This window comes from Indicator indicator, chromosome 2, assembly GCF_027791375.1.
Source record: "Indicator indicator isolate 239-I01 chromosome 2, UM_Iind_1.1, whole genome shotgun sequence".
NCBI lineage: Eukaryota > Metazoa > Chordata > Aves > Piciformes > Indicatoridae > Indicator > Indicator indicator.
The window spans coordinates 61956160-61979577 of record NC_072011.1 but is presented as its reverse complement, the minus strand read 5'-3'; the positions used below and the strand labels follow the sequence as shown (position 1 = coordinate 61979577).

The 23418-nt window shown below is 44.7% G+C and overlaps 1 protein-coding gene across 4 annotated transcripts in view; it reads right to left on the bottom strand.

Moving 5' to 3' along the window:
• Positions 1–22053, bottom strand: part of CDC42BPA (CDC42 binding protein kinase alpha) — a 198421-nt gene extending 176368 nt beyond the window's left edge. For 3 of the 4 annotated variants that reach the window (XM_054398441.1, XM_054398457.1, XM_054398465.1), the window contains exon 1: positions 21858–22035. In XM_054398441.1, the coding sequence (XP_054254416.1) occupies positions 21858–22035 (178 nt within the window). Of the gene's footprint in view, positions 1–21857 lie in introns of all 4 variants that reach the window. The other variant, XM_054398449.1, reaches the window with a different exon arrangement.
• Between the last annotated feature and the right edge of the window lie 1365 nt (positions 22054–23418).

Below are 23418 nucleotides of genomic sequence, written 5' to 3'. Positions count from 1 at the left end.
GACCTTTAATGCAAAACCAGGATCGCCTCAAGCTTTTACACGCAGCTAAGTTACTTCACAGATGCACAAAGAACATCACATAAATTTCTTCCTAACACCAACACTGCCATTCCTCACTCCATCTTCACACCAGTTAGCACCTGGCATTATATTCCTGGGAAAGAAAGAAGGAATCATCTCCAAAGGCCAATGGTGCCAAGTCCAGCTGGAGAGCTGTAACTAATGGAGTCCCCCAGGGAGCAGTGCTGGGTCCGGTCCTCTTCAACATCTTCATCACTGACATTGATGAGGGGACAGAGTCTGCTCAGCAAATTTGCTAATGACACCAAACTGGGAGGCTTGGCTCATAAACCTGAAGGCTGTGTGGTCATTCAGTGAGACCTGGACAGGCTGAGAGCTGGGCAGAGAGGAACCTGATGAGGTTCAGCAAGGGTAAGTGCAGAGTCCTGCACCTGGGAATGAAGAATAAACTGCAGCAGTACAGGTTAGGAGGTGATCTGCTGGAGAGCAGCCCTGTGGAGAAGGACCTGGGAGTCCTGGTGGATAACAAATTATCCAGGGGTCAGCAATGTGCCCTTGTGGCCAAGAGAGCCAATGGGATCCTGGGGTGCACTCAGAGGAGTGTGTCCAGCAGATCCAGGGAGGTTCTCCTCCCCCTCTACTCTGCCCTTGTAAGACCTCACCTGGAATATTGCATCCAGTTTTGGGCTCCCCAGTTCAAGAGGGACAGGGATCTGCTGGAGAAAATCCAACTGAGAGCTACCAGGATGATGAAGGGACTGGAGCACTGCCCTGTGAGGAGAGGCTGAGAGACCTGGGGCTGGTTAGTCTGGAGAAGAGAAGACTGAGAAGGGATTTAATAAATATAAATATCTGAGGGCTGGGGGTCAAGAGGGAGGGGACAGGCTCTGCTCAGTCGCACCCTGTGATAGGACAAGGGGCAATGGATAGAAACTACAGCACAGGAGGTACCACCTCAACATGAAGAGGAACTTCATCACTGTGAGGGTCACAGAGCTCTGAACAGGCTCCCCAGAGAGGTTGTGGAGTTTCGTTCTCTAGAGAGTTTCAAGCCCCATCTGGATGTGTTCCTGTGCAATCTGTGCTAGATTCTATGGTCCTGCTCTGGCACGGGTGGTTGGCCTCAATCTTCGAAGGTCCCTTCCAACCCCTAACATCCTATGATCCTGTGTGCTCAACGTGGCACAGTCACACACCAGTGTCGTCACCCAGTGGGGCACAGTCAAATACTTCACCATCTTCAATCAACAAGTCACAGCTGAAGATCAGACTAGATACATCTGGGCAGCCTGATCTAGTTGGAGGTGTCCCTGCTGACTGCAAGGGGGTTGGATAAAATGACCTTTGAGGGTCCTTTCCAACCCTATGCAATCTGTCAATCTGTGCAAAGCACAGTTACACACCACACCGTCACCAACTAATAGAGCACAGTCACACGCTACACCATCTTCAACTTCCCAAGCTAGCCTTGCTGCTCTCACAGATACATTTCCCCCCACGAGCAGTTCACTGCCCTCATGTTTCAGATGCCAAACTCTGGAGCTGAGCTGTAAATCTTTACCACTGGTACAGCAACCAAGAGGCTGGGCAAACATGCTCAACATGCAGCAAGTGTGAAAGGATGCTTTCAAAACACCAGTGGGTATCAAACTAAAAAGTAGCAAGAGAGTGATGAATTAGGCCTTGCATTTCCAAATGACAGGTAGCACTGGCTCTTGGTCTGCTGAGAGACTGCTGAGATCAAGACATTTGCCAGACAGTAGGCACACAAACTTCTCAAGTTCAAGACAAATGGCATCCCAAGCCAAAGGGCTCAAAGACAGTTCTTGTGTACTGTTCCAGTCACACTCAATGCACAACATGTGGAATAATTCTGAGGATTAGGTAAGCAAGACTTGGAGCTACCCTGTCCTGCCAGCAATTTGAAACCACTCATAAAAGTACTTTGGGGAAACAGAGACTTTGGGCTTCATATTTAGTTCACATCAAAGATACTGAAGTGAATGGAACATGTCCCTGCTGAGGAAAGGCTGAAGGAGCTGGAGCTCTCTAGCTTGGAGCAGAGGAGCCTGAGGGGTGACCTCATTCATGTTGATAAAGATATGAAGGGCAGTGTCAGGAGGATGAAGCCAGGCTCTGCTCAGTGCTGTCCAATGATAGGACAAGGGGCACTGGGTTCAAGCTGGAGCAGAGGAAGTTCCATGGGAACAGAAGGAAAAACTTGTTCCCTGTGAGGGTGACAAAGCCCTGGAGCAGGCTGTCCAGAGAGGTTGTGGAGTTTCCTTCTCTGCAGGCTTTCAAAACCCACCTGGATGCATTCCTGTGTGACCTGCCCTAGGTTGATCCTGCTCTGGCAAGGGGGTTGGACTAGATGATCATTTGAGGTCCCTTCCAACCCCTAACATTCTGTGATTGTGTGATGAAAACACTAAGGTTTAAGAATGATTCATAACTTTCAGCAAACATACAAAGGCACTTCCAAACCACAATTTATTTTTTTGTGTGCTTACACAGACGCTAAGTGGAGGGCAGCGCCCTGAACAGGACCAGAAAGCCTCTGCTCTGCAGTACCACTGGAATGGCAACAAATTCTTTTCATGGCAAGATTTCCTTCCTGAGCTACCAGGCTTGTAAGCAAAAGGGAAGAAAAACTGTAACACTGACTTTTCACGTGTTTGTGTTTCTCTTAATACAGTGAGCCACACAAACAAGAAAAAAATATTAATGGCTTATTTCAAGTGTTTCAGTTTTGAATTCTGACTTCTCAGCAAAGAAGCTCCCTGCTTACTGCAGAAGGGGTTGGACCTTTGGAGGTCACTTTCAGCCCAGAACATTCTATGATGCAGAGTATAGAAGAATGAAATCACAAGAGAGAAGCATGCCTCTTCTTTTATCAGCCATTCTATGATTCTTTACCCATGCCACCATCTACACTACAGTTAACGTTTTTGAGGAATTAAAGCAACCACAGGGAGAGTATTTTGGTACTTGGTACAGAGACGTACCTTAACACAAAAATTATTTTGACTGTGTTAACGCCCATGGCAATTCAGTCTTGGCTTGCAGCTAAAGGCATGAGAAGCAAGAGAGGAGAAGCATTCAAAGGGATGAGTAGAGGAATTACTCTCCATTTAACCAGCAGCTCACCTAGTGCAGTACTGACCTCACAAAACGGAAGGGGAAGGGACTTACTCTACTAACGCTACACAAAGGAAAGTTTCCTCTGATACATGGAATTGAGAAGAGAAGGAAAGGCCCCAAGAACCTCCAGGAGAACATTAAGTTCTTCTGTGCAAGTTGGGATTTAGCTCAAGAAATCAGCGAGTAGCTGGCTCTGTGTCCTTAATATAGCTCAGAAGAGCGGACACGTTCATCAGCAGCAAGCACCAAGAACAAAAAAACATTCAGCAGGAGACAGGATAACTGCATTATTTACAAGCAGAAAAAACCACAAATGAGCTACTGACTCTCTCCAAAACAAATACTGATGCAGGATCTGGTTTTGTACTAGCTTGCCCTTTATTCAGATCTTACTGTTCCATGCAAAAGAAAAAAAGATTGCTAAATCCACTGCTGGTTTTACCCAGGTGTGAATCCCCATTACTTCAGACTCCATGCAGCCAGGCTTCAAGTCCAGTATTCTGTTAATGTTTTTTTTTTTCCCCAAGAATGCTCATTTGAAACAATCAATTCATTATAAAGTTATTCTTCTCCATCCCTCTACTAAGGAAGACAGAGCAGAAGACTGGACTAAAACCCCACAATTTAACTTTCCATGGACTAGCAAGAAAACAAATTGATCCCCTCAGAGTACCAATTCATTCATGATCTTAAATACCTGACTGAAAGAAAGAAGAAGAGGCAAGATTCCAAAGTCCTACCATAGTGAATCAAGAATGAGAACCCTGAATCACTACCACTTGACAAATACTGCCTGTGCATACAAACTGCTGTAATGAGTTCAAAAGAAGATGAATTTTTAATGGAGGCTGAAGTTCAATGTACATAAACCGTTGCTCAAAACACAATTCTGGCACACATCCACCTGACCACTGCAGAAAAGAGCACTTCCCAGATGAGAAATAAAACAATTGCCATTGCTCTGAACTGTACAATGCTACAGTTACAAGAAAGGGAGAAAAGAGGACTTCACAGCAGCAAGATCACGGCAAGAGGATTCCAACCTTTCTCAAATAACTGCACCAAGCAAAAGAGCAAACATTTCAAAAAACTTCTGAAAAAAATTATTTGGAAGGAACTCAAACACAAACCTGGATCTTAAGAAACTGCTTTTCCACTGAATTTTTTAATGGCCTTCAACAAATCACAGCTCTGCCTCCACTTCAAATGCTAGCAACCACCCACTTCTCTCAAACACAGGGATCTACTTGAGAGAGTCCAACAGAGGGCTACAAGGATGATCAAGGGACTGCAGCACTGCCTTTTGAAGAAGGGCTGAGAGACCTGGGGCTGGTTAGTCTGGAGAGAAGACTGAGAGGGGAACTAATAAATGTCTATAAATATCTGAGGGCTGGGTGTCAAGAAGAAAAGGACAGCCTCTGCTCACTTGCACCCTGTGATAGGAAAAGGGGTAATGGATAGAAACTACAGCACAGGAGGTTCCACTCCAACATGAGGAGGAACTTCGTTACTGTGGGGGTCACAGAGCACTGGAACAGGCTCCCCAGAAAGGCTGTGGAGTCTCCTTCTCTAGATACATTCAAAACCCACCTGGATGTGTTCCTATGTTAGAGCCACAAGGATGATTAGGGCACGTGAGCATCTCCCCTACACAGACAGACTGAGATCCCTGGGGCTATTGAGTCTGGAGAAGACTGAGAGGGGATCTGATCAATGTCTATCAATAGCCGAGGGGTGGGTGTCAAGTGGAGGGTCCAGGCTCTTTTTGGTAGTTCACAGTGATAAGACAAGGAACAATGGGTTAAGACTTGAACACAGAAGATATCACCTCAACAGGAAGAGAAACTTCTTTACAGTGAGGGAGCAGGCTGCCCAGGGGGTTTGTGGAGTCTCCTTCTCTGGAGACTTTCAAAACCTACCTGGATGCATTCCTGTGTGGACTACCCAGAGCAGGGGAGTTGGACCCTAGGATCTCTTGAGGTTCCCTTCCAACCTCTGATATATTGTGATACTGTGTGACCTGTACTAGATTCTATGATCCTGCTCTGGCAGTGGGGTTGGACTCCACGATCTCCAGAGGTCCCTTCCAACCCTTAACATCCTGTGATTTCCAAGTGCCTGGTCTCACTGTAAATTACTTTTTTATCAGGAATCATACCACTGGAAGAAATAAAGAACATATACAACAGCCCCAACTGGGAACCCAATATAGGCTTTTGAAGCAATCTTTAAAAAATAAAGAAAATGCTCTCTCCTGGTATCCAGAAAAGACTTAATACTTGAACTCTAGCTGTAAACACTTAACAAGTGAATGCCTTCAAGTAAGCAGCTTGGCTTTCTTTAAAAGCTTCACAGCAACTATGAACTGATTTAATACTGCATGGCTAGCAGTGAACTAACATCACATTTAGCTCCATGAAATAAAGAGCACAACTTGGCTTACAAATGTTTTCTTCTTACTACCAGACAAACATCACAACTTTGGCTCATAGTTGTTAAGTCAACACAAATTCACAGACTGGATTGGGTTGGAAAGGACCCTCAAAGGTCATCTTGTCCACCTCCCCTGCACTCAGCAGGGACACCTCCAATGAGATCACACTGCACAGGGACACATCAAGGATGATCCTAAATGTCTCCACAAACAGGGCCTCAAGCACATCCCTGGGCAGCCTGTTCCAGTATTTCACTCTCATTGTGCAAAACTTCCTCCTGATGCCCAGCCTAAATCTCCCCTGCTCCAGTTTCAAACCATTACCCTTATCACCACAGGCTCTTCTAAACAGTCCCTCCCCAGCTTTCATCTAGGTCTCTTCCAGATACTGAAATGCAGCTCTAAGGTCTCACCTTCTCTTCTCCAGGATGAACAACCCCAGCTCCCTCAGCCTGTCCTCACAGCAGGCATGCTCCAGCCCTCTGATCATCTTTCTGGCCGTCCTCTAGACCCCCACCAGCAGGCCCATGTCTCTTTTGTGTTGGGGGGTTCACAGCTGGACACAGCACTCCAGGTGAGGTCTCATTAGAGCAGAGCAGAGTGACAGAATCTCCTCTCTCCATCTGCTGGCCAGACTGCTTCTGATGCAGCCCAGGACCCCACCGGTCCTCTGTGCTGCAAGTGTCCATTGCTGGCTCATGTCCAGCTTCTCATCCACCAGCACCCCCAAGTCCTTTTGTGCAGGGCTGCTCTCTATCTCATCATCTCCCAGCCTGGATTGCTATCAATGGTTGCCCCAACCCAGGTGCAGGACTTAGCACTTTGCCTTATTGAACCTGAGATTCTCCTCAGCTCACCTCTCCAGCCTGTCTAGGTCCCTCTGGATAGTACCCACCCCACCCTTCAGTCTTATCAACTGCAGTCTTATCATCAGCAAACTTGCTGAGGGTGCCTTCAATCTTGCTGTCTATAGCATTGATGAGGAAACACCTCCCACCTGAAATCTGTATAGGGTTATTGTGGAAAAAAAGTCCAACATACTTTCCTACACATATCATCTACATCTATGTATGCACAGAATCTTCTGAACAGAGCATATGAATTTCTATTTCATCATTTTATACATATTCGTCTTACAAGACAGACAGTCCTCCTTCCTAATGATGCACTGATGAATCCACCCTCATTCAGATGTCTCAACTTTCTGAAGTCTTGACATACCTACCACCTATGACTGGGAAATCTGCTTCTTCCTGGACAGCCTGACTTTCTCTCAAAAGAGATAAAAGCAGCAGGGAAAAATAGCATCTAAATCCTCAAATGCCAGACATAGAAGAGCAGGGTATGAGACAGTCACCAGGCAGAGAAAGAAAGACAATTTAAGTTAATTCATCATATCCTAGACTGAAATTGTGAGGCTCAGAAAGTCAGCAAGCAGCACACTCACAGACTTCAAGTATTTGTCTTATTTGAATGCTCTGAGAAATGACCTCAGGTACAACACTGCAAAAGAGCTACAATGCTTTTAAAAACACACACACACAAACATACACAGGACCCTAGACCCCTGTGAGAGGTGTTCATGCATAATTCCAACATGGAGTCTGATGTGTTTGACCTGGCTTCTCTTGAAGGAGGTTGCAGTGAGGTGGGGGTCAGTGTCTTGTCCCTAGTATTAGGTGACAGAACTAGAGGAAATAGCCTGAAATTGTGCCAGGAGAGGTTTAAGTTGGAGATTAGGAAAAAATTCTTTCCCCAAAGAGTGGTCAGGTATTGGAACTGGCTGCCCAGGGAGGTGGTGGAGTCACCATCCCTGGAGGTGTTCAGCAAGCTGTAGATGTGGCCCTTCAGTTTTGTGGTCATGGTTACGGTTGGACTCAATCTTAAAGGTCCTCTCCAACTCTAACGATTCTACGATTCTAAAGACAATTATGCCACAAGCTTTTAGAGGGATGTGGGGGTGAGGTGTTGTTAGCAAGGAAAGAACAACAAACAATTGGCATACCAAGAAGAAATCCTTCAAACTTCGCCAAAATTACTTCATTTCCCATCTCCTGCAAGTTTCCTCTGCCGTTTCCCATAGGAAATGGTTTTGTACTCCTGGCACTGCAGCAGTGCTAAGAATGACCTTCATACCCTGTCATTGTAAGGGCAGGATTTTATTGGGGGGAAAAGGGCAGCAAACCAGAAAGAACTTGAGAAGGTGTGCCTGAAAGAAACTGCAAATCTAAAGTCAAAGGGAAAACAAATAATGGAGCCTGATCATTAGGAAAAGCACCACAGAAATCTGTCAGTCAAAGTTTTCTTTTGAAGCACTTCAGAATCAGTGGGATAACACCAAAACTACTTTATTTTACCAGAGAAAATATTAGCCCCAAACAAGTCCATTTGATCTAACTAGATCTGACAGTGACTTATTAAACCATTTCATTAAACTGGAAAAGGGGGGGGGGGAATAAAACCTAAAACACAAACACAGCAGCAAAGGAAACTCCCAAAGATGGAAGCCCTCTCTGAAATAGAAGACACGAGATAACAAAGTGTTGTTCTTTTAGAGACAGAACAACATTTGCTTACCTCCTAGGTTTTAAAACATAAAAGAATTTTGCTGAACAAAAGCAGTCATGGCTAAGAACTGCTGATCGACATTCTGCTTCTTCAAGGGGATGGGGGAAAAAATAAAAGTCAGAAGATTCCATGGACCAAAATTAGACAAGTTTTGAATAATTATATGACAGTCTGATGTCATTGAAATTTTTCAGTGCCACAAATTCAGCTTTTTTTTTTTTTTTTTTAACTGAGTACTGAGGCTGTAGCAACAATGTGCAGCAACATACTATGAAGATTTCAGTGTGTTTAAGAATTGTAGAACCACAGAATGGTTTAGGTTGGAAGGGACCTTAGAGATCATCTACACCAACCCCCACACCTTGGGGGCAAGGACACCTCTGAACTACACTGGCTACTCCACGCTTCATCCAACCTGGCTTTGAACAACTCCAGGGAGGAGGCATCTACAGCCTCCCTGGGCAACCTGTTCCAGCGTCTCACCACCCATGTACTGAAGAGCTTCTTCCTCAGATCCAGTCTAAATCTACTCTCCCTCACCTTAAAATCATCTCCCCTTGTCCTTTCGCTAGACACCCTCATGAAAAGTCCCTATCCAGCTTTCCTGTAGGATGCCTTTAGGTATTGGAAGGCTGTTATAAGGTGTCCCCCACAGAGTCTTCTCTTCTCCAAGCTGAACAACCCCAGATCACTCAGCCCATCCCCATACCACAGGTTCTCCAGCCCTCTGATCATCTTCATGGCCCTCCTCTGGACCTGCTCCAGTAGTTCCATGTCCTTCTTATGCTGGTGACACCAGAACTGAAGGCAGTGCTGCAGGTGGGGTCTCAGCAGTGCAGAGTACCAGAATCCCCTCCCTGTCCTGCTGCTCTCCCTGCTCTGGATGCAGCTCAGCACACAGCTGCCTGCTGGGCTGCCAGGGACCACTGCTGGCTCATGGGGAGTTTGTCATCAGCTGACACCCCCAAGTCCTTCTCCTCCAGACTGCTCTTGAGCCACTCCTTGCCCAGCCTGGATTTGTGCTTCAGATTGCTCTGAGCCAGGTGCAGGACTTTGCACTTGGCCTTTTTGACCTTCATGAGGTTGGCTTGGGCCCAGGTCCCAAGCCTGTCCAAGTCCCTCTGGATGGATCCCTTCCATCCAGCATATCAACCACACCACACAGCTTGGTGTCATCCACAAACTTGCTGAGGATGCCTCAATCCAACTATGTCTCTCTGATAAAGATGTCAGACAGCACTGGTGCCAGTTCCAACTAGGATCCTTGTCTTTTAAGTTACAGAACATCCAAGGAAAAGTGTTTAAAGAGACTGAGTGATACTCTGCAAAATACTACGAAACACACAAATACATCAACACTTTCTTTTTCCCATCACCCAAACCAGACAGCTGTTCTGAAGACCCCTATTCACGATCTGAAATGTTCTCATTGCAAGAATCATCAAGTTTTGGAAACCAGTAGGGAAACAAAAAAAGCTTAAGGAGTTTCTGAAAGAGTTGGGGTTGTTCAGTCTGGAGAAGAGAAGGCTCCAAGGAGACCTTATTGTGGCCTTCCAGTATCTGAATGGGGCCTACAAGCAAGCTGGGGAGGGACTTTTTAGGATGTCAGGTAGCAATAGGACTAGGGGGAATGGAGCAAAACTACAAGTGGGTAGGTTCAGATTGGATGCTAGGAGGAAGTTTTACACCATGGGGGTGGTGAGACACTGGAACAGATCGCCCAGGGAGGTGGTAGAAGCCTCATCCATGGAGGTTTTTAAGGCCAGGCTGGATGTGGCTGTGAGCCACCTGCTCTAGTGTGAAGTGTCCCTCTGCCCATGGCAGGAGGGTTGGAACTAGATGATCCTTGAGGTCCCTTCCAACCCTAACAATTCTATGATTCTACAGCAAATTATCATTAAAAGGCTGGTAACATCAAAATTCACTTCCAAATTGTAGCTTCCTTGGTTGCAAGGAAGGAATCTGAGGAAGCCTCTAAATTTGGAGCACAGGAGCTACAGTAGGTGAAGCCACTGAAGTTTGGACTGTCCCAGTCCTAGCCCCCTCCTTTGGTACAGACACCAGTGTAACCTCTTCACACAACCCCATCAGCAGATTTTAACATGCTTCTGCAGCAGGGTTATGTCCCACTGCCCACATAAGCACCAGCAAACAGAGACCAATGGGTTTAGCCAGTCTTCAGACACCACCAAGTCAGCTCCTACTCAAGATAAAATGAGTGAGCTACAACTGAAATACCAACTCCTATTTCCTCCTCCTTTTGTTACTATTTGTTCTGCAAAACATTCAAAGAACACAGTGCTTTATTTACAAAGGGCAGCATGGTAAAGGTGAAAGAGTTTTAATGAGCAGGAAATACCTTGGGACTCTGCTATCCCCACGGGACAAATGACATTTGCTTAAATCACTTTGCAGTCATGTAAAAGTCGTTGCCACCCTTAAAATGGTAAAGCTAGACTCTCTTCATATTTACACTATTTCTTACTCACAAGCAGAACAAAAAGCCCAAGGTCCCAGCTCTGCTAAAGCCTATAAGTAGAAATGATTCATGTTAGTAAATCAATTGATACACTCCAGAGCTAATAAGAAACATACAGAAAACACTGTGGATGCACCTGAAGATTTGTAAATCTCCTGTGTCTCTCTCACACAGATGACAACTTTTTGTTACTATTCTCCACACACAACTGACCAACAAAATCAGGACAGCTTGGAGAAACTGACGAGAAACAAAAAACAAGCAAGCAAAACAAACAAACAAAAAAAAAAAAAACAATAATCCAAAACCAAGATTTTGGTCATGATGAGATTAGGCTGACACACAGATTCCCCACCTTGTATTAGAAAGAACAAGATGAGATCTTGACCAGATGAAAAGCAACAGAATGGAAGCAAGGAAAAAGAGAAGGAACCTCAGCCTAGAGAAGGGAAGTATGTTAAAGCTTTGCTTTGGAATAACTTACCTGTCACACACAGAATGGAAAGGAGAAAGAAATGGACAGCTGTGGGCCCTACACTGCAAGTGAGAACCTGTCACAAGCAGGACAGTCACACAAGCCTAAAATAAAGATTTACATACAACAAGGCAACAGTGAGAAGGAATACTTTGAAAAATTAATAAAGAAAATCACTTCACACAGAAAAACCTCTCATGGATCCTCCACTCTGGGGATGAAGTACTTCCATGCTCCGGATTACGACAGAGCACTCCTCCTAACCTGAACTTCTGAGACTGGAAAGAAACTAAATGAAAAAAAAAAAAAAATCAACAGAACATAGATAGTCTAATCCCACAATGTCTGAAGGAAATGTAATTACATCTACAAATGCTTTTTCCCTCCTCCTTGGAATCACTTAATCATAGAACTGTTTCAGTTGGAAAAGACCTCCAAGATCATTCAGTCCACCTGTTGACCTCATGCCACCATGACCATTAAAACATGTCTCCAAGTGCTATGTCCACATGATTTTTAAACACCTCCAGGAATGGTGGACCCCACTACCTCCCTGGACAGCCTGATCACCTTTTCTTGATAATCTCCAACTAAAACCTCCTCTGGCACAATTTCAGGTCATTTCCTCTCATCCCGTCCCCAGATAGTAGGGAGAAGAGACCAACTCCCACCTCACTCCAACCTCCTTTCAGGGAGTTGTAGAGAGCAATGAGGTCTCCCCCACCCTCCTCTTCTCCAGACTAAACAGCTCCAGCTCCCTCAGCTGTTCCTCAACAGACCTGTTCTCTAGACCCTTCAGCAGCTTTGTTGCCCTTCTCTGGACACACTCCAGCACCTCAATGTCCTTTTTGTAATATCACTTTGAACTCTCCTACTTCTTCTACAAAAAGAATTCCTGGACATTCCTTGTCCAACAGAGAGGATGATTATAGGACTTGAGCATCTCCCCTATGAAGAGAGACTGAGAGCCCTGGGGCTGTTTAGTCTGGAGAAGACTGAGAGGGGATCTGATCAGTATAAATATAGTCTATAAATACCTGAGGGGTGGGTGTCAAGGGGAGGGGGCCAGGCTCTTTTTGGTGGTTCACAGTGATAAGACAAGGAACAGTGGGTTCAAACTTGAACAGAGAAGTTTTCACCTCAACATGAGGAGAAACTTCTTTACAGGGAGGGTGACAGAGCCCTGGAGCAGCCTGCCAGAGAGGTTGTGAAGTCTCCTTCTCTGAAGACTTTCGAAACCCACCTGGATGCATTCCTGTGCAGACTACCCTAAGTGATCCTTCAAACCATCACACCTGGTAGGGGGGTTGGACTCGCTGTCTGGAGGTCCCTTCCAACCTCTAACACTGAGATTTCTAATCAACTGCAGAACAAAACACATCTAAAAGGTCAAGAGTTCTTCCTCCAAAATGGCCTACAAAATACAGCAGATCATAACATCTCCAAGATCCAGATCAAAAACTTCTCAAAAAGGTAATCCCCAGTCTTAAAAAAAAACCCAAACCACTACAGTATTGTGTCACAAAACTAACTGAAATCAAACTGGAAGTCTGCATACGGATTAGGAAGAATTATGAAACACAAAGTCTTTGGAGTCTGGATATACCTCATGTGGATTTTATCCATGGTGACTGCTAGTAAACCCAATTAGGCTGCCTTACTAGAAACAAAGCAAAGTGACCTGTCTGAACAGAAGATTTTTGCTGTTGTTATTATTAAACTGAGTATCATCTTTAAACCATTAGAAATCAAAACTCCTGGAGTCAACAAAAGATTGCACATGACTGACCCATATCACTTGGCTTTTTTTTGTTTTTCAAGATTTCAGTCCACAGTTGTTGCATTCCCAAGCTTAATCAGGATTGTAGGGGAAAAAAATAATGTGTTAAGGTAGAACAGAAGAGAACAAAATATTCTGGTTGTTCAGCCAGAAAAAGAAAAATCAAATTAAACAAGTACAAATGCTTATGGAAGGAATGCCTGCTTGCCAAATCAAAAACTGAAAGAGTCTAGAACTTTGCCTTGCCATAGAATCATAGAATGGTCTGGGTTGGAAAGGACCTCCAAAAGTCATCTTGTCCAACTTTCCCTGCAGTCAGCAGGGACATCCTCAATCAGACTAGGTTGCTTTTAATTCTCTCAGCTACCCACTGCACCTTGGGTTGGTTTTTTGTCAGCTTTTACAGCTTGGCATCAGGATCTGGACGTTTTCTGTGCCAATAGACATGATAATTGTTTTTTTTTTTTTTTTTAAAGTAAAGGAGTAATTAGGGATCCTATTAATAGGTTAATTTAGTGCAAAGATACATCCAGAATAATTTAGAGCATACAGTTTCAGAAAATAAATTGAGAAAATCATAGATTCATAGAATAGTTTAGGTTGGAAGAGACCTTAAACATCCAACCCCCCTGCCATGGGGAGGGACACTTCCCACCAGCCCAGGTTGCTCAGGGCCTCATCCAATCTGGCCTTGAACGCCTCCAGGGAGGGGACATCCACAACCTCCCTGGGCAACCTGTTCCAGTGTCTCACCACCCTCACTGGAAAGAATTTCTTCTGAACATCCAGTCTAAGCCTACCCTCTTGCAGCCTGAATCTATTCCCTCTTGTCCTATCACTGCAAGCCCTTGTAAAATGGGGAAACTAATTTCCAGGGTAGCAGCATGCATCCACTTTGGAAATTCTGTACTGGCAATTCATTCACAATAGTATTTCAAAACAACACTGGTCTTTCATTATCCAGACACAGGTATGACTCAGAAATTCAATTACTTTTATTTTCTGCCACTATTCATGGAAAAACAGAATTGTAGGAGTTGGAAGGGACCTCAAAAGATCAAGTCAAATCCCTCTGCCAGAGCAGGATGATCTAGGGCAGGTCACATAGGAACACATCCAGGTGGATTTTGGAAGTCTCAAGAGAAGGAGACTCCATAACACCTCTGGGCAGCCTGCTCCAGGGCTGTCACCCTCAGCATAAAGAAGTTTCTGCTCATGGAGGTGAAACCTTCCATGTTCAAGTTTGTCCTACACCGAGCACCACCAAAAATAGACCATCAGCTTCATCCTGACACCCACCCCCCTCAGATATTGATAGACATTGATCAGATCCTCTCAGCCTCCTCTTCTCCAGGCTAAACAGCCCCAGGTCTCTCAGTCTTTCTTCACAGCAGAGATGTTCAAGTTCCCTCAATCAGATTCATAGCTCTCCACTGGACTCAGTCCAGCAGATCCCTGTCTCTCTTTGAATTGGGGAGCCCAAAACTGGACACAGTATTCCAGATGTGGTCACACCACATAACACAGACCTTCAAAAAGAAAAGCAGCTTCTCTTGTTCTTTGTAAAAATACCCAATATAGATGACAAAGTATGAAACTCTACTGAATCAAATAAGTTCATTGTAACAAAACACCCTTCTTTCAGGCCACTGTTAAGTAATAACATGCTACAGGTTATAAAAGAGTAGCTAGTAAAGTTCAAGAGAGAAGGGCCAAAGTAGTGTGGGCAGCAAAATGAGAGAGGTGATTCTGCCACTTTGCTCTGCTCTGGTGAGACCTCACCTGGAGTACTGCACCCAGCTCTGGAGCCCTCAACACAGGAAGGACATGGACCTGACAGATTAAGTCCAGAGGGTCACAAAAATGATCAGGGGGCTGAGAGAGCTGAGGTTGTCCAGCATGGAGAAGGCCCCAGGGAGACCTTAGGGCAGCCTTCCTGTACCTAAAGGGGGTCAAAAAGAAGGCTGCAGAGGGACTGTTTCCAAAGGCCTGCAGTGATAGGAGGAGAGGCAATGGTTTGAAATGAGAGAAGAGCAGATTAGATGTTAGGAACAAGTTCTTTACTATGAGGGTGGTAGATCACTGGAACAGGTTAGGTTGCTCAGGGAGGCAGTTGAAGCCTCATCCCTGGAGAAATTCAAGGTCAGGGCAGACAGGGCTCTGACCAACCTAACCTAGTGGAGGACGTCCCTGCTGACTGCAGCGGAATTGGATTTAGTGACATTTGGAGGTCCCTTCCAACCCAAACCATTCTAGAACCCTATGATTCTATGACTTGAATCTGCTAAATGCATGCAGATGCAGAGGTTAAGAATTCAAACACACCTTCAGCAGGACATTTTGCAACCACAAGCATCCCACAAATGAACTGTTGGATTAACCCTTTAACAGGAAATATCTTAATAACAGAGAATTTATTGTGTTGTCATGAGGTTTGTAATGTCCACTGAGCAGACTAACTCATATAATTGTATTTCTCCATTTGTCCCTATTAGACCAAAGCATGCTAGGAATTTTTGCACAGAATAAAGGCATTCCTAGAATTCCTGAAAATTAGTTAGGTTTCTGTGTAAGCAAGCCATACTCCTTTGCAATAAAAAGGACATCACTGACAGAAGTCACTCAACCTAAATACACAAACATCAGGCAGCCTCTAAATACCTCCAAACTTCCCCAGGCCAGAAGGAAAGAAAACAAACAAAAAGAACATCCTTTAAAAAAAATATTTTGAAGTGAAGCTAAGTTTACTAAACTTGGTGTGCTACAAATATGTTGAGAACCAAAATGTGTTACAATGGGTTAATGCCTCTAGAAATTGGCTTTAACCCTAATGCAAAGTGGAATTAACTGGATGGTCTCACAGCTCATTTGATCACATCAGAAATGTTGATAAACTTAACAGCAATTAGTTTCCTCTGTTCAAGACAAGAATCAAAACTGAAATAAATGTGGGAAAGCTCACAATTAAAAAGGCATTGAGGTTAAACACAGAGCTACCTAAGGTAAGATAAGGCAGTAAGGTTCTGTACAGGCATCCCTTCTCCTACCTATCTTCCTGCCTTCTTTTTTTCCTTCTTTTTCAAGTAATTGGGTATAAAAGTGCAGCTCTATAAAAGCTGCTCACACAATATTCTGAAACATGGACATCTGAAGTCATTTCTACTCCACAGCATTGAAGAACTGCTCCTTCTCTCATCTTTTGTTAGGTGCACCTACAGAACAGAAGCAGTTTACATAAAACAAGCTCTGAAGTGTTCTCCTAAACAATGACACAAGTGGGTGCATCAAGAATGTCACAAGAACTTCTACTCAGGTAGACCCCCATGCCTCCACATACTTCCAACTGCAGGCAATGAAACGGCTCAGATTTAAAATCAGCTGTATGCTTTAGCACATAAAGTGGCCTTGACAAGCAGGATGCTCATTCTTTCCCCAAAGGAACTTAATCACTGTTTTCACTCATGTTAATCAGACCAAGAGGTATTCCCAGTTTTAGGACAACTTTAAAAAAAAAAATTAATTCCTAAAATGTAATTTTCTTGGGAAATGCATTTCAGATGGCTTACATAGCACTAAGGTTAGATCACAGAATAGCCTGGTCAGAAAAGCCCTTCAAATCATCAAGTCCAACCATAACCTAACATCTCCCTGTACACAATTAGATCGTGTCCAAACATCTTTTAAGCACCTCCAGGAATGGTGACTCCACCACCTCCCTGGGCAGCCTGTTCCAAAAAAATTTTTCCTAATCTCCAACTTAAACCTCCCCTGGCACAGTATCAGGCCATTTCCTCTCATGCTGTCACTTGTGACCTGGCAGAAGAGGCCAGACCTCATCTCACTCCACCCTCCTTTCAGGGATTTGTAGAGAACAGTGAGGTTTTCCCTCAGCCTCCTCTTCTCCAGGCTGAACAACCTACTTCCTCAGCTGTTCCTCACAGGACTTATGTAGAAGACCCTTCACCAGCCTTGCTGCCCTTTTCTGGACACGCTCCAGCCCCTCAAGGTCTTTCTTGTAGCAAGGGGCCCAAAACTTAACCCAGTACTCATGGTGGGGCCTCACCAGGGCTGAGTACAGGAGGACAACCACTTCCTCAGTCCTGCTGGCCACACTATTCCTGATCCAAGCCGGAATACTGGTCCCTTCTTTTCTTGGTCATCTGAGCAAACTCTGGCTCATAGTCAGTCAGCTGTCAAACAGTACCCTCAGGTCCCTTTCTGCCAAGCTAGCTTCCAGCCACTCTGTCCCAAGCCTGTACTGTTGCATGGGGTTGATGTCACCTAAGTGCAGAGCCTGGTGCTTGGCCTTGTTGGACATCACAGAGTTGGCCTCAGCCCATCAATCCAGCCTTAGGTACCACTGAGCACCAATGTGTACTTGAAAAAAAAGGGAACACTTCATGAAGTTAAGTCTTTTATTGCTGTATCTGCTAAAAATAGAACCTAAAGGAGTATTTCTTTTAGCAGTCCATTTCATAAACAAAACATAAGCAACTCACAGCTGAAAACACCTCTGAGTTCTTTCATGACCTACAAACAGATGAATTACAAAAAAGAGGTGCAAGAATTAGAAGCAAGGTTCTGTTTTCTTTTGTTACTAATACTTAAAAACGAGCCTAGCTGGAAAATGGGAATAACAATCTTTAAGGTAAAAGCTGAGAGAGAGATCACCAGAAAGAAAAGACAATCTCCCCACAACCCTCTCTTGAAAAAAAAGAATTTCATGGTGATTTAACCATTTTTAACATCCAGAAGAGATGCTGCACATCTGAATGGCAGAAGTATGAGACCAATGATGACAGTCTAGTCTATGACATATCAGCACTGCATAACCACTTCAGATCTTCTGCTAGAGGTGAAATGAGAATATTTAATCCATCTTTTAAAGCCTCCTTTGGTAGAGGAAAAAAAAAGGTATAAAATCCCACTAAAGGACAGTTGACATTTTTTCTGTAAGAGGACAAATTCAAACAAATTCAGGACAAAGTCACTGACCTCAGCATGCTATTGCTAGTTTCCTGCATCTTCTCTCCCTTGTTTCTCTACACATTTTGAGATTTATTCTTTTTTTCTTTCAATGCACACTAACTAACATTGTTCTTGTTTAAAGTCAATTCTAATTGGAGTCACGGAATCAGAGAATGTTAGGAGTTGGAAGGGTCCTCCAGAGATCATCCAGTCCAACCCCCCCTGCCAGAGCAGGACCACCTAGGGCAGGTCACACAGGGACATATCCAGATGGGTTTTGAATGCCTTCAGAGAAAGAGACTCTACAACCTTTCTGGGCAGCCTGCTCCAGGGCTCTGGCACCCTCACCATATATAAGTACCTCTTCATTTTGTGGTGGAACCTCCAGTGTTCCAGCTTGTTGTTGTTGTCGTTTGCCCTATCACTGGGCACCACCTTCATCTTGACACCCACCCTTCAGATATTGATAGACATTGATCAGATATCCTCACGACCGTCTATTCTCCAAATTCAGCAGCCCCAGGTCTCTCAGTCATTCCTCATAGAGATGTTCAAGTCCCACAACCATTGCAAAGAAGTTTGCCCAGAACAAAAGCATCTCTAAAAGCTTCCATTGATGTGATTTTTCTTGAAAAACTCCGTTTATCAGATTTCATTACCTCCCCTCACAGTCTTGAGACATTGTGCAAACTCATATACAGGTAGAGAAGAAAGAGCAAAGTGCTTGGAATTCTTTTCTTACCAGCTTTTTCCTGGTAAGCTCCAAGTTGCTACAATTAGACAAATCCTTTTCTCAATCACAAATAGAGCTGTCAATAGAGACAAAATTTAAAACTAGCATCAAATACACAGGATGAGCCAAATCTAAATATTCCATTTCCTTCCCATCAGCTCAAAATACGCCATGACCACAGTATCACATAATCTTAAAGGCTGGAAAGGGCCTCAAAAGATCATCCAGTCCAAGCCCCCTGCCAGAGCAGGATCACCTGTACCAGATCACACAGGAACACAGCCAGGCGGGTTTGGAATATCCCCAGAGAAGGAGACTCTACAACCTCCCTGGGCAGCCTGTTCCAGTGTTGTGTCACCCTCACAGGGAAATAATTCTTCCTCCTGTTTCCATGGAACTTCCTATGCCTCAACTTCCACCCATTACCCCTTGTCCTGTCACCTGGCAGGATTTAACCCTCTGAACTCAAAACAGTTGTTTCCATATTGTCTTTGTATATAGCATACCTCCATAAAAAGAAAAGAACACCAAAACCTAAAACAAAATCAAATCCTTTTATTTGCATGTCACAAAACTAATAATTTATAACACCAGGGAAGAAAATATGTTTCCACTTCCGGTCAAGAAAAAATATTTTAGAACTAATGCAGACTCTAAATCACAAAATAATTAACCTGACACTTCCAACCAGTCAAATGAAATTTCAAACACCTCAGACACCTACAAATAAAATGGTAAAACTCAACTTGATGTTGCAGATCTCTATTTTCTGCACTTGCTGAGTTGAACTTGTAAACATCAAACCAAAAATGAACAAACAGTTCAGATGCTCAACTGTTTCACAATGCTTCATTTTTTATTAAATTAGAGATCTGGATAGTGAGTACACAAAAGAGTTCTAAAAGATCCAAGGACTAGAGCATGAAGTGGTTTAATTCACCTAAATATAGCAGCAGTCACATGGCTGTCACTAAGACCACATTAGCTCTTCCAAGGTAGAATACCACCATAAAACCTTCCCCCCCTCCCAAATTAAGATTGTTCTATCAATATTCAGTCTTACATGAAATAAAGCATGAAATCTCAGACCTAGAACACCTGTGGATACACATTCATGCAAAACTTCCCCTCCCAAAATCCACCACCACCTCAAAACCTAACAGTAGCACCTAAAAACTTCACCACTGAAGAGCAAGAAAAAGATGCTCCCTTTTTGGGGAGAGAGAGATATGAAAGGTCACAACTGTATCAAAGAAGGGGGTACCCTTAGTAGTAACTTCCTGGAACCAAAGCACTGCAGGGTACCTACCTCTGTGAGAATCCTATTTTGCCAACTCCCTGATCTCAACAAACATGCCAGAGACTGCTAGTTTCACTAGGAGGGCTGGCTTGCAGCAAAGACAATTCCTGTGAGTATCTGCATGATAAAGGCATCATTCACAGGGACACTTCCAACAGCAAGTACTAGAAACCATTACTCTTCCATTTCACCTCACCAACCCTCTTGAAAAAAACCTCCTAGGGTAGACGTCCAGATAGCAAAGCTGGGAGCAGACACAAGACTTGGCCAACTCAGTCCTGAAAAAGGGAGGAACTGGTCTTGCCTGAAGTTCAGGAGTCCTGCTGAGGCACAACTGGAGCCTGAGAGTGGAAAAGTAGCAGGAAAAAAATAGGCCAGCAAGAAACCTTATTCCAGGCTTTCCAAAACAGTGTATTATTTCCATCAGCAGCATGTAAAGTTTACTACAGAAATCTTCTGCTACTGTTAGAGCCTTGTGAGGGCACATTTATCCACCAACCACCACCAAATACGACGAGTCCCAACAGATACCCATCAGCTTTGAAAAGCATCTGATCAGTAGCTGATCAGTATCTATCAGTATCAGATTGACATGGTGAACTGCCTTATGATTTTTATTTACATTGTATCAGCTGGCTAGACCCACTGCAGACTACACCGAGTTCCCACATACAAAACACCCTGGAAGCTACCACATTCTGCCAGTCTGACACAGCTTCTGTGTGCCAGTGACAGTTTTAGGGGGAAGATTCTCCAGAAGCACTTCTAATTACTATTTCCTCCTTAGCTGGAATGCATTAATTATAGCCTGTTCCTCCAGATAATAAGAAAACAAAGACCAGTGACATTTGAACAGGACAAGAAACTTAATTACTGAGTCAGATGTCCTTTCCATGTCAGTATGTCTACAGTGAGGAGCAGAAAAATAAAACACCTATCAGCCCCAACTTGTCAGATCAGTTATCAAAACAATGTCTTTCCTCGGTGACTTCATTATAGCTAATTAATCAAGTGCCTGTTACATGGTTCCAAAAAAATGTGCCTTTTTAAAAATTATTTTCAATAAAAGAGGCCTGCTGATGTATTATTACAAAGCAAACGTGGGAAATGGTTTTGTATGTAAATGCAGAAGTGCAGCATGACTTTGAAGTTTGAAGGTCAGATACAGTAACCATTCTCATGTCAGACTGCATCTTCTGTTTTGCATCTGCGTTTAGGAGGGGGAAGAAAATGACTTAAAAAGAGAAACACAGAGACAACCAGTTCTGTGACAACTTAAGAAGAGCTGGAACACTCTCATTCACCTGTTTCATTCAAAAATCCTCCAAACCCCCGTCTCCCCAAAACAAAGGAAGAAAATGGAAAGGCTGCTGGGGGGGACATACAACTTCCTTTTGCTTTTCAACTTTGTTTTCCCCATCAGGAGAAACCATCTGATTAAAGTCAGCAATGATTTTTTGTGAAATAGAATGTAATTTTCTCCATTTTCAGACATTTCAAACCCATAATGTCTAAGAGAGCTGGAGGATTTTCTTGCTGATCAACACCCTTTACTATAAATCAATATAGATTCTACTACTGATGCTAACCACCGAACTGGGTAGTGATCTTTTATCCAATCCTTCACGCCTCTATAATCCCAGGAACTTCAGGATACCAAAACTCTACAGCTGGGCCTGAAGGCAAACATGCCTCATGTACAAGCGTCTGATCCATGTCAAAAAAAAAAAAAAAAAAGGAAAAAGAATAGTATGTTTTACATGCATATCTCAAAGACAAATAACCAATAGGGATTGCTTTTTAGCACCACCACCATGTTTTAACTACAGTATAGCTGATAACACTTCCCAGTAAAACACTGACTTATAAACAATCCCCTCTTATACATAAATAGCAGACATTATACAAAGCAGAAAGGAACAGGGACAGATGTACACAAAATAAACATTTAAACTTACCCCACTCTAGATACTCAAGGATGTTCTTCTCTCTTCTCAGAGGGGAATTATTACATTCATCGTAAAGGCAGATGAGTATATCCAGCAAGGTTTCCACACTGAAGCATTGCCCATTAGTCTGAGTTGGCCCATCCAAAATAAACTGTTCCAACTGCTTCAAACGCACTTCTCCAGACATGGTTGTTTCACTTTGCATTGGGGTTTCTTTTTTTAATGACTGTTATTACTTTGCCAAAAAAAAAAAAAAAATAAAGTCTTTTGAGGGTTTTGTTGCTTAAGAAGTCAACAGTATTTCTAACAAGTGTCAAGACTGTTGGAGGTGCTTAATTTCCAGCCCACCTCCGTGTTGTCAGGCTGAAACTAAACCCTTTTAAGTTTCAGATATACACATACAGTGTAATCTATCTCTGGAGGCATCATTGTTAAGTTAACCTAAAAAAAAAAAAAAAAAAATTAAAATTCTCTTAATAAGAGAAAGGGAAGAGGGGAGGAGGAAAGGAGAGGAAAGGCCACTCCTGATGTTTTAATAATAATAATCGCACTTCGACTCAGCCGAGCCTGCCTGACACCGATTTCAGGGTGCAAGCAGCATACGCACTTGGCTATCGGCAAAGGTCTTCTCCTGCATTCACAATGCAGAGCATGCAGCGCGATCCGGGGCGCGCCCCCGCCGCAGCGTTTCCAGGCGAGTAGCCCCCTTCGGCTCGCACCGGCCTTTCCCTTCCCGGGAAATCACGGATGGGCAACGGGAGAGATATGGATATTTACACACGCGAGTGGAAGAAGAAATCGAGCCCACACCGGCAGGGAAGGAGGGAGGAAGAAGGGGGCCGCGCAGCCCCACCGCCGCCTCCCCGACCGCGGCCCCGGCCCGGCGGGCAGCGCCTCGCCGGCCACCGCGCCCGTCGTGGGGGTGGGGCGCAGGTCCCCTCGCCGCCCCTCCTCAGGGCGCAGCCACGTCCTGCCCCAGGCAGCCTTTCCCTTCCTCCTCCTTCTTCTCCTTACCGAGTCTCCTTTTAAGGCTTTTCAGTGATTCAAAAAAACTAAAGTCTTCATCGTCGCGCCCTTCTCCTGCGCTGCGCCAACGGGCGGCGGGCGGGACGCACCGGCACCGCCGCGGGGCGGCTGCGAAGCGCTCCGAGCCCTGTCAAATCCTTCCCATGGCTGCTGCTGCAGAGACGGCGCCCTCCTTTTCCTTCTCCTCCTCCGGGTGTGCGTCCTGGGGCGGAGGGGAAGCGCCGGCGTCCCCCGCTGCGGGCCGGGAGGCCCCGGCGGCGGTGGTGGCTTCACTCCCGGCGGCGAGATGCTCTCCCAGCTTCGCCCCCCCGGGCAAAGGGCATCCTCCCGCGGTGCGTGTGCGGGGTGTGTGCGTGCGCGGGGCGGCGGGGAGGGGTAACGGCGGCTCCCTCCCTCCGCTTCCGCGCCCTCCTCTGCCCCGCCGCTCCCTCCTTCCCTCTCTTCTCCTTCGCTCCCTCCCGCGGTCACAGGCAGTCGCTGCCGCCGATCTCGCACCAGCCCAACATGGCGGTCGCGGCGGGGGGGAACCGCCGCCGAGCGCCGC